Source organism: Miniopterus schreibersii (assembly GCF_964146895.1).
Source record: "Miniopterus schreibersii genome assembly, chromosome: 17".
In the NCBI taxonomy this organism is placed as follows: domain Eukaryota; kingdom Metazoa; phylum Chordata; class Mammalia; order Chiroptera; family Miniopteridae; genus Miniopterus; species Miniopterus schreibersii.
The window spans coordinates 20715884-20728672 of record NC_138117.1 but is presented as its reverse complement, the minus strand read 5'-3'; the positions used below and the strand labels follow the sequence as shown (position 1 = coordinate 20728672).

At 33.9% G+C, this 12789-nt stretch overlaps 1 protein-coding gene across 1 annotated transcript in view; it reads right to left on the bottom strand.

Moving 5' to 3' along the window:
• Nucleotides 1-12789, bottom strand: part of RAB2A (RAB2A, member RAS oncogene family) — a 61678-nt gene that overhangs the window by 17322 nt on the left and 31567 nt on the right. Inside the window, exons 4-6 of the mRNA XM_081117320.1 lie at nt 8624-8706; nt 8094-8186; nt 525-636 (exon numbers count right to left, since the gene is read on the bottom strand). Coding sequence (XP_080973446.1) covers nt 525-636; nt 8094-8186; nt 8624-8706 — 288 coding nt within the window. The remainder of the gene's footprint in view (nt 1-524; nt 637-8093; nt 8187-8623; nt 8707-12789) is intronic.

Here is a 12789-nt window from a genome sequence, read left to right as displayed (position 1 = left end):
CATGTACAGCATGAAAGAACATGATGTGTTCAGAGAACTTCCAATAGTTCAAGTTGATTAATGGAAATAACTGAGATATTGCAAATTTCATCTATTAAAGATGGAAGAATTCCCATGCTTTGTATAATATTATATGGCAGTAAGATAATAATTTACTTATTTAATCAAAAGTGGATATAAATAAGCTACAAATGTTCATCATCTTGAAACACTTCCAAACTTCATTAGTGTCCTTTTCCTCCCTCTCATGTAACATAAAAAAGATTTTAGGGAAAATGTATACAAAGATGTGTTAAAAGCATTTTGGCTTCAAGAGAAGGCTCAGAATAGAACTCAAGAGTCTGATCTAAGATAAATGTTACAAGGCATTCCAAAGGAAAGGAATTTTCCTACTTTATGATATTCAAAGACTATTAGTGATTAAAAAGCTTATGGAAGATACACCAATAAATAAATATTAAAGTACATAAAACAACTGTATTAAGTAAAAAGATGATAAATATTTAAAAGGGCCTCTCACTTACCTCTTCTACATTGGAAGCAGTCTTAGCAGAAGTTTCCATGAAGATAAGTCCATGTTCTCGTGCAAAAGCTTCACCTTCTTCTTTTTTTACTTCCCTTCTAGATTCTAAATCACTAAACATAGGAAAGAAAAAGCCATGATATAAACCAACACAAGACAAATAGAGAAATCTATAAAAAATGTACCAAGAGTTTCAAAGTTGTACTGATCATTCTTTCAATTAATTTTTAACACATAATAATCAACTGCATTATGCTGGGTATTATGAGGGTCAAAGTGTTTAGAACACACTGATTAGTTTCAAAGAACTAACCATCAAACAGAAGATTCTGAATTACAGTCCTACAATGCCAAAACTAGGAGAAACCTAAAGGGAACATCTAGCCCAACACCCTGCCTCTGAGTATATTGGATTCCCAAAGAAGGAACCATTTCACTCACCATAATAATCTGAGACAGCAGAACTACACTAGTTTCCTAACCCTTCAGCCAGAGTGACTTTCTATAAATGTGATTAAAAAATAAGTCACACAATTCTCAGAAGCTAAAGGAAACTGCTTAAAAAATCCAAAGTATTAAAAAAAATATATTAATTAATTATTAATCCCAATTGGTTTAATTCCCAGTAAAGCTGTTAAAAGAAAAAGGGAAAGAGAATCAAAAGTCTAAGCTAGAAATGTGGGGGAAAAGCATGGTGCTCATTTTTATCACTGAATTGTATTAGTAAGGTAGAGGGGGAAAGTAACAGTCTACCTCAAGTGTGTTTTATTGTAAAAATTTTAAAACTTCACTATTATAAAATATTTTAAGCACACAGAAAAGGACAGAGAATAATATAATACCCATATACTTCCATCTAGCCTTGACACAGTACTTTGACAGATTTGTATCAGTTTTTCTGTTGAGATATAAAATCAGTAGTTACACAGCTGTATTGCCTCTTGTGTGCCTGTCTGTTCCTGATCTCATTCTGTTCCCTCTTACCGCAAAGGTAATTCACTCTCATGGTACTTTTATATTTATACTCATGTAGAGAAGGGTTTTTTTGTGTGTTTTTTTTTGTTAATCCTCACTTGAGGATATTTTTTCCATTGATTTTTTTTAGAGAGTGGAAGGGAGAGAGGGAGGGGCTGAGGGTGTGTGTGTGTGTGGGGGGGGGGCATTGATGTGAGAGAGACACTGATTGATTTCCTCCACACTCACCCCGACTGGGGCCTGGGATCAAACCTGCAATCCATGCATGTGCCCTTGACCCCAAATCAAACCTGCAGGCTGTTGCTCTAACCACTTAGCAACACTAGCCAGGGCGGGGTGTTGTGTTTTTTTAAGTTTAAAAAAAATACAGATGTAGCTATACATCTTGTTAATTTTGGTCAATATTATGTTTTTCAGATTTATATATATAATGTATGTAGGTCTAGTTTCTTAATTTTCTACTGTTGTATTATATTCTATTGAATGAATGCAACAATTTATTTTTAATTCTCCATTGACATAGTTATTTACAATTTCATTTAATTCATTTGACAGATCAGGAGACTGAGGCACAAAACAAAGAGGTTAAATAAGCATCCAAGCTCACACTCTAGGAGGAGCTGGTACAGTGATTCCATCCAGACCACTGTGCTATACTTATATTGTACCATTAAACCATTTTTAATGACTACCTTTTCTGATAACCAATTACATTGAAGAACTTTTGTCAAATAAGGAAAAATATAAAGAAAAAAATTACCCATAATTTCACTTTCCCCAAGTAATTAAACACCTTGGAAAATATAATTCTATATTACTCATTTTGTTTTCCCCTACCAGAATATACTTGTATCCACTATTCATTGTAATTTGGTGTGTGTTTTTTTACTTACTAAATTGTGGAACATTTTCCCATGTCATTTTTGTAGTCTTTTATAATATTATTTTTACCAAGTGCACAGTAGGGGTTGGTAGTATTTTATGCAAATCTACATTACACAAATTAAGAATAATATAAACCAAAAAAATATGTTAAAGTCTCATCCACCTAATGTTAAGCAATGTCAATGTTTCGACTTTGCAAAATTCAGCAGGAATTTCATAACTTCAAAACTGGCTGACTGGATAAGCTGTCAATCATTTTTACAAAGTTGCCGTGTCAGTCATTATCAGTCACTGTTGTTTCTGTTGATTAAAACTTCTGTGAGTGATTCCGGTGACTGCTCTGTAATCTCCATAGTTTTTACACTTTAGAAATATTTTATGATTTATTAAATGCCATCTAAGCGTTCATTCAGTGGAACAAGTGCTGAAAAAACACTCCTAAAAATTTGAAATGTTGGAAAGAAAGTCTGATATAAGATACTATAAAGGGAATAGCAAGTATATATCATGATGTTAATTTAGGCGACCGTGCTATAAAATATTAATGGTAAGAAGAGAACATAAAAAACAGGAAAACTAAGTTTGCAAATATTATAGCATTAAGTAGGCAAGGATAATTCATCCAACTACAATCTGAGGGCCTCCTGTGAGTCAAGACCCTTCCTGGATCTGGGGAAAGACCACTCAACAAAACACACAAAAATCCACCCCCCAGACTAATGGAGCTTGCACTCTAGTAGGAATTAAAAATGGAGGGTGGGGGACGGGGAAACGTGCTCCTGAAATTCAGCTCATTTATCTGACAATCATTCTTAAGGGAAAATTAGCACAAAATCTTCAAGAAAATACCCTTCCCTTAACTGCCCTTTCCCCCATTTTATGCATATGCCATGCTTTATTTAAACAATCTCTTATGGAGATATTTAAAGTTATTCCCAGTTTTCCACTACCAGTCTCTGATTATGTTTACATTTTGAAATGTTACCTTAACATAGAGGGTTAAGAACCAGGACGCTTGGGGGACTGTTTCTGTTTTATAACTCTACTTTGGTAACTTCCTCAGTTTTCCAGGCATAAAATCATATTGTTGTCATTGACATTTCATCCCCATTAATTCCATCTAAAGTGCTTTCATTAATTAAATCTTTCTTTCCTAAATCATTCTCTTACTATGTCCCCTTTTTGCTTAAGGTCTGTATTATAATCCTTTAGCTATTAAAAGTTTCCATCTTTGTAGATATTGCTTCCTGTTTCTTGTATAACCAATTTAAAATGCTGTAGTAAGAAAAATCTGTGTTATCTATCACTCTGACTAGGTCACTGCCCTTCTCAAATCCCTTCACTGGCTCCCTAGTGCTTAATGTATATAATTCAAAAATTGCTTATTCCCTGTTTCCATGTCTATCCCAATTCATCTCATCTAATAATAATCACCTCATTTATCTCTGCTCATTCCCATTCACTCTTTGCATGTCATATTTCTTTTTCCCTTTCTCCTAGCTTCTTCCTTAAAATGACTTTCCACAGCTACTAGACCCCTAATTATAAGGGCACCTATCCACAGTCATTAGAAATATCTCTTGTATATACTATACTTTGATTTTTGTTTTTACATTTGGACTGTAAGCTCCTCATGGGCAGCAACCAAACTTAAGCCACCAGTAAGATGCCACCCACCCTGTTTCAGACACAAGGAAAACACTGGAGATAAATATATAAAAATTCTCTTTCATCTCCAAATATTTTCCTCTTATCATTTCACATATCACCATTGAATGATAGTATGAATACTTCCATATTACAAAGATTAAAACTTCCTTCCAATAGCCTTAATCTTAAATGGTCTAGTGAGGTGATATGAATGAGGAAAGGATAAGCAAGAAAGCCAAGATAATACATACATCTAGTTACAAAATAACCAAAAATTAGCCTTTTACAATGGAAGTATTGCTTACGTAAATATTTTCTCTTAACAGCAAGCCTAGATTTCTATTAAAACAATAATTTCTATAATCAAATCTATACAGTATAGTTATTTGCTATCTTGCTTTTAAGTAGTACAATTGTCATAAAAGAAACTGTATATTTAATATAAAGTTTGATGATATATGTGTACCTGTGAAGCCATCAGCCTCAAAGTTCCTTACACCCCATTGTAATACATCCTTTCCTTCCCCTGTACCCTAAACAATTAACGATCTGCTTTCTGTCACTACAGGTTAGTCTGCCTTTTCCAGGATTTATATAAATGGGATCACACACTATGTCTTCTTTTTGTCTATATTTTTCACTCAGCACAATCGTTTTGAGATTCATCTACTTTGTTGTAATACCAATAGCTCATTCCTCTTTATTACTGAGTGGTAGTTATTGTATGGCTATATCACAATTTATTCATTCACTAGTTAGTTAAAATGTGGGTTGTTTCCAGTTTTGCGCTGTTACAAATAAAGCTGCTATGAAAACTTGTGTATCATTTTTTGTGTGGACATATGAAACATGTTTATATTGGGTAAAAACCTAGGAATGAAATGGCTAGGTGGTATGGCAGATGAATGTTTACTTTCTAAAGGAACTACCATATTGTTTTAAAAAGCTGTATCACTATGTTCCCACCAGCTATATATGAGTTCCAGTTCCTCTACATCTTTGCCAACACTTTCAATGAGTGTGCAATAGTATATCATTGAGGTTTTCATCTGTATTTCCCTCATGTTTAGTAGTGTTAAATACTTTTCATGTGCTTACTTGCCATCTGTGTATCTTCTTTAGTTAAGTGCTGGTTCAGATCTTTTGCTCATTTTAAAAAACTGGGTTGTTTGTAAGAATTCTACATTTATTCTAGATTCAAATCTTTTGTCCAATATATGTTCTGCATATATTTTTCCTAGTCTGTAGCTTGCCTTTTCATTTTTGGAACCGTCTTTGGAAGAGAAAAATTTTAAATTTTGTTGAAGTATAATTTATTTTTTCCCCTTTTATGCTTTTTTCTGTCCAATAAGAAATGCTTCACAATACGAGAGACACTAAAATTTTGTTTTCTTCTAGAATTTTTAAGTACTTTTAAGCTCTTATGTTTAGGTCTATGATCCACTTCCAGTTAATTTTTATATATGGTGTGAGGTAAGGGTCAAAGTTCATTTTTTGGCACATGGCTATTCAACTGTTAAAACACCATTTGATGAAAAGATTACTGTTTCCCCCACTGAACTGACTTGACATCTTAGTCAAAAAAATAACTGACCATGTATGTATGGATCTATTTCTGGACCTCTCATTCTGTTCCACTGATTTATGTCTCATATGCCATTTTATCAGACTAAACTGATTATAGTAGCATAATAAATCTTGAAATCAGTATTAGTGAAACCAGTGAATCCTCCAATTTTGTATTTTCATATAAATTTTCAAATCAGCTTGTCAATTTCTGCCTCCTAAAAAAAAAGGCTGATGAATTTTGGGATTACGGCAAGTCATTAGGTCAATCTGGGAGGAACTGACATCTTAAAAATATTTAGTTTTCTACCCATGAACAAAGTCTATCTCTCCATTTATTTAGCGTGTTTTGATTTTGAACTTAAGGACTCTAAAGATTAGAAAGTAGTCATCTAATATAGGAATTTTAGGAAGATCAAGTTAACTATAGCTTACAGTTGAGGAATCAAATAGCTGTGAAGAAAATGGTTTTTAAAAAATTGTTTAGGGATCATTTATTTTTTGTTGAGCTATAACTGACAATAATACTGTGTAAGTTTAAGGTATACAACTTGTTGATTTGATACATTTACATAACACATTATGATTACCAATACAGCATTAGCTAATACCTCCACCTCCATCATGTCACACAATTATTTCATTCTGTGGTAAGCACATTTAAGATCTAGTCTCTTAGTAACTTTGAAGTATACAGTATAGTATTGGTAACCACAATCACAACGCTGTGCGTTCCATCTTCTAATTGCAAGTTTGTACCCTTTGACCAACATCTCCCCAATCCATTAATTTTGTTTACAATATTCTCCTACTATCCTATAATATCTGAAGGATCTGTAGTGGTATCACTCTTTTATTCCTGATACTGGTACTGTGTCTTCTTTTTTTCATGAGCAGTATCTCTTTTATTTATCTTCTAAAATTATAGTTTTTTTTAATATCTCCTCATTTGCTTACCTTGGGTTTAATTTGCTCTTATCTTTCTAGTTTTTAGTCTTAAAGTGAAAGTTTAGGTTATTGATTTGAAACTTTTTCCTAATATAAGTATTTAGTGTTATAATCTCCCTTTAAGCACTGCTTTAACTGCATCCCACAAATTTTCAAAGATTGTAGAGATAGAAACTAACTTCTATAAAACAGGTAATGGAAATAATGTGGCTAACAGAAATGCAGACTGTGCCCCATGAAATATAATTATCATTCTACAAATATCGTTCAGTTTTGTATCCATTTGTAAATTCATGTCAGCATTCCTTATTTGATTATAAATGTTGTACTCTGAGTTTTCTTTTAAATCAATTGTAATATCTTACCAGTTCCCCATTAATTAATGAGATAAATAAAAGCTTTGATGTGCTCATTATCGTGGAATCATGATTTTACCTAAAATCATGATTTTTCTAAAAACATCTTTTTAACACTATTTTAAAAACCTAAAGAATGAATGAACTGTGTGTAGCATTTTAGAAATACTAATTTCATTTCTTACCACTGTAATTTTCTACTGAAGTTAGTGGTAACTTGCCTGTGCTCTTGCGAGTTTATAGAAACCATGGGGAAAGAACATGTTTTTTCCATGTACTATCTTTTTAAATGTAGAGCACAAGGACATTCACTGCAGATAATGCTCCCTAGAGATATAAAGTAAAATAAGATTGGGGGAAAAACATTAATATGACACCAATATAAAGCCTTAAAAGTAAGTTTAAAAGTGCTGATGTGATATCCACTAAACAATTTTTAAAGTGTTTCAGGATTTTAAGTAGAAATACATGGGATCAATCACTGTGTTGTATTAATTCATAGACTGAAAAAGGGGAAAAACATTTTTCTGAGTTCTGACAGATACTCATTTCTACTGCCATGTACTTAAAATAATTTAGATAATATTTAATAGTGACTTATCCCCCAAATAATCAGTGGGTTTTATTTTAAATTACTAATCAGATAAAATTTTCAAATTATTCTTTAAAGTATATCTTCCAATAAAAACTATTTGAAATGATAATAATAATTTCCAACAAAGTTTATCTGTATTTTAAAAACCAAATTATTTCACTCATATGTAGAATATAAAACTGAAACTCAGACATAGACAACAAACAGCATGATGGTTTCCCAGAGGGAAGGGGGTAGGAGGAATAGGGGTAGCAAAGGGGGCCAAAAATATGGTGACAGAAGATGATTTGACTTTGGGTAGTAGGCACACAATGCAGTATACAGATCACGTATTATAGAAATGTACACTTGAAACTTATATGATCCTATTAACCAATGTCACCTCAATTTAATAATAATAATAATAATAATAATAAACCCAAATGAAAAAACACCCAAATGAAACGTCTTAGGATTTTCAAAATTTTATAATTTAAGAAACCACTAACTTATATTTGGACAAATGTAAAAGATAAGTGCTTTAACAGCAATCACATAAACAGCTAACCACAGTCTTCATAATTGATGCAAAAAAGCTTCAAATTACTCTTTTTACCTTTTATTTCCAATAAGCATAATGACCATGTTGGAATTGGAATGCTGGCGGGCATCTTCTAACCAGGTTGTCAAGTGGTTGAATGTATCTCTCCTAAACATAAATGATAATTTGATTACTATTGTCAAAGGATTTCCCCTAGCAGTGTACAAGGAACAGTATATATTCCATTAAAGATAACTTATTTTTAGCCATATCCACTTATGCAATGACAACAGATTTAAAGTATAGTGCCTGGACTTAGAGTTCACTGATTACAGTTCAGTTTAGAAAGTAAATGTAATAGCACTTTATTAAATTTCAATATACAAATAATATTACCAAATTGATCAACCTGGGGGTACTTTTTTATATAAGAAAATAACTTAGTTGCAAAGTTCTGTAGTAAATTTATATTTCATTTAAGACATATAAGTTTTGAAGGCAAATAGTCAGGGCATAAAGGCAAAGCTATACTTTCATTATTGGTCACCATATTTAGAAAAATTCTCTACATTGACCACTGAACTAAAAAATTTCTAAGTTCTCACCTTGTAATGTCATATACTAGTAAAGCCCCCGCTGCACCTCTGTAATATGACCTTGTGATGGAACGAAAGGACTCTTGCCCCGCCTGTGAGGAAAGAAAAGGTTGAGAGTTTCCTTTAATAGACTGTCCTCTTCATTTCCTTATTATTCATATACAGAATATGGGCAGGTAGGGAATGAGTGCATAAAGGACAAGAAGAGAACCTAACTTCACCAATCTTAGGAAAAAGTTACATAATACTACTATTGCTCAAGTCAACCAACCAGATGCACATGCAACCCCTCCACTCCTCACCCAAGACCTCTAAACCTTTTTTGGCAATCCCTGACAACCCAATTTACTGAATGGCTTCACAATACATGAATCATTATTAGAGCACAGAATGGACTCCTAGCAACTAAGCTCTGAAGACAAATTTGAAAGGAAGCAAATAACCCAGAGCCTCACATTTGAATTCAATAACCCACTCCCTGGGGCAGCTGTTGACACTAGAATAAATAAAGTCCATTGTAAATAAATGATGAATGACATCTTTACGCCCACCATCTGCTGGTGTAAAGGTTGTTGGAAGGCCAAGGATGCAGATTTTATCAGTTATATCACAAACTGCAGTGAGCTTTCAACAGTCATCAGATGAAATTCTTTGAGCAATCATTTTATTATGAAAAACAGAAAATGGTTCTGAATTTAATTTATATAATTTTTCTCCACACTTAATCAATTTTCTCTGTATTTGATATATAATGCTGTCAAAAGGCAACAGGATGTAAAAGTCATCTTTATATTTACTTGTGAAAACAGACTTCAGAGATTATGCAAAATTAGTTAATTTCTCCTTTACTGGTAGAACTAATGTTCTATTTTTTAAGAAAGGCTAGTGAGGGATATGCCTATTTCCTTTAAGATTAAAATTGAGACAGTTTTTATAAAAAAATAATTTTTCATTTTAAATCACTTCTTTTCTACCTTTGAGAAATATATGTAAATTAAGTAAACATAAAGCCAGTTTTCACAATTTTTGTATTCAAAATCTACTAACTTCTTGAAACGTATTCATGTTTGCGTGTTCTGAACTCTGATCTTCTAATGTAAATATTAAGCCCTTCTTACTCTCAGTACGCATACAGAAGCTCAGGTTCTGCCCTGTTCGAACACTCTACACTTTATACTCCTTGTTCTTGGCTCTCCCACTACACTCCCTCCTTCCCCTGTCCCCACACCCAATGCCTAGCACGGGGTCTGGGCACACAACAACATTCAGACAAAGCCTGCTAAGTGAAAGAATGAATCCTGGTGTCTTACTCGAATGCACAAAATGGTAATTACTGTATCCCACCTAAATAAGTAAACATCAGTAACTCCTAACATGCTAAGATTCAGTAAAAATAACCTCCATGTGGAAACCAAAGATTAGGGCCTCTCTTGGTAACTCATGAGCATTTCTGGTACTCAGAATAATGTCATGCTAAATTAGATACTAAGAAAGCCACATATAAAAGGGCTGTAAAGATAGCTAACTCATTTCACACAGATTGAGGCTAAAACACTAGATGATACTAGTTGGAAGCATGAAATTAATTAAAATTATGTTAATATAATTTATTGGGATATATCTTTCAAAAAAAAAGTTCTTTTAAGTTCAAGTTCAAAATGCAAGCATTATGGGAATTTCTCCTTTAATTGCTTAGCATAGAAAAACTAAGGATTAGATTTTTAAGAGATTCATTTTACTGTGAATTATATACCAAAAAAGGAGTCTGTGCTAAATAACACAAAAAAGGTAAATATTTTACTAGTTTAAAATAAAAATCAGGCTTAGAGCTCTTGTATCTGCCGTGCCTAAATACTGAGCAAGGTAAAAAATCCTTTAAAACAATCTTGCTAGGACATTCTGTGGGATGAGTTAAAATAAATACACTCCTAGAGGAACACCACTACAGAACTAAAACTTCAGTGTTTACAGCCCAGATAAGAAATAGTAAAAGGGAAAATAAATTTAGGAAAAGCACACATCCACATACCACTTCCATTTCTTCCAAATTATTTTGCCAAGAACAAACATGTAATATGGAAATAACATGCATCACCTTACACTGAATCCACTGAATCTGGATTTTGCCCATCATTATAAAAATAAAACAAAAACTCAATAAAAAAACACACATTCCAAATGAGGACTATGAACGTCGCTATGCATCTTAAAATCCCTAATTACATAATAAGCAAAGATCAGAACTCAGAATAGTTTCCAAATTCCTGAGACCTGACTTGTAGGAAAAATTCCCTCCACTCTGGCCTAGTCTTTTTGTTAATGGCACTGGTAGCCTTGAAAAAAACTCTTGCTCAAATAAGTGTTTTATTATGGCTTATCTAACTATAAACAAATAGCTAACTGCATAAAGCTAGCCCAATGGTTAAGTAATCTAGTTTTTAAAAAAGCACTTTAATAGAAACTTGTCCAAACTGTGATTGACCTATATTGTTTTAGATGAAAAAGAATGTCAACTTAGAAAATACAGATTTTTTTTTTCCTGTCTCAGATTTATTTGTACAAATAGCACAGGAGGACTCCAGCTCCATGCAGACAGCAGCCCAGGAGTCCTAACAGTCCTCACATTGGCAGGCAGAGGCCTCTACTATGGAGCATTCGTGGGGGCCTGGGTACTTTGGGAGCCTGCCTGAGCCAGAGCCTGAGCAGCCAGGGCTTGGTCTGAGCCTTGTTTGTCCTTGGACTCTGGGTGACAGAGCCTGAGATCCTTGGCAATGCTGGCACAAGCACGTTTTCCAAGTTTGGGGTGAGCAATGTAGGCAAGTTGACTGAGCTTGGGGCTGCTGCCCTTTGGAATCTTGGGCTTTACCTCCTTGGGCTTTATGAGGGCCTTGACAGCCTTGGCATGTAGACTCATGGCCCTGGAGCTGTTGGCCTGCATCTTCTTCAGGCCCTTCTTGTTGTGCTTCTTGGCAAAGCACATGTTCCTTAGGAACTTGGGGTCTACACCCTTAAGAGATTTATATCTGTGACAGGGGTTTCTTGGTGCCATTTCTATGCCTTTTTTGGGACTGGTTGTGTGTGGTGTGGTTCTTGGACTTGGCCATATTTGCACCGAAGCTCGCTAGAACGTTATTTTTGATCCTCTTCACTATAAAGTGTTGGTTAAAGAAATTTTAGAAACTTGAAACAGAATAGGATATAGAATTCTTTGTAGTAAGGGATTCCTAACAGAAGCTAAGGGTGTAAAGAAAAATGCATTTAATGAAATAAGAGCGACTAGAGCTCTTAAGAGTTGATCTCTACTTGTTTTTTTCAAAATTTTATCTTCTTAGTCAATAAAAGTCTTGTTCAGCAAATTTTTTGTCTGATATCCTGCCCTGGCTATATTCATCTGATTATTCCTGCTTTTGTATCTGTTTACTTTTTTGACTGAAAAACCATTTTCTCCTCCCTCCACTATCCAATTTCTATTCCCTTTGATGACCAGATCGAGCCCCTAATTCTCTCACAAAGCTAGCAAGCCTGTCCGCCACAGCCCACAGTTATCCTTTTCACCTCGCAAATCCAAAAGCACTTTCATGGGATCATTTAGTTCTAATACTACCAATTGGATAAAACCAACACACTGCTCAAATGCTTATCTTTTTTCCTCTTTAGTTCTTGAGCGATAGCCTAATAGAATAGTGAAGTGTATTTATAGCAGGCACTAAAATGTTATCTTGATTGATCCCAAAGAGCCAATAAAGTTAGAAAATTAAGATCTGTGAGAATCAATATTACAGTATTAACTCTTACTTTCATTGTTAGTCATTTACCTAACAACTTCAGTTATCAAACCCTAACCAAGACCTCCCCACCCCACCCAAAAAAAGGATTTCTAAGTAGCCAAATAAGCATGAGATCTCAGGTACTTCACTAAACAGACTCAACTTAAGAATCTAGATCAGTGATCACGGAACTGCTGTCACCCAGGACACTGAAAATTTCATACGATGAAATCCAAATGCAGAAACAAGACTTTTGTTTTGGACAACAGTGACAGTAGTAAGAATCAAAGTGACTTTTAGGCTGCCTCAGTGTCCACAGCAAGGATGGAGATAAGTCAACCAGGACTATAATTCTAGGCCTTTTAAGACAGTCTCCTATAGAAACTCAAGTAGATCATCAGAGAAACA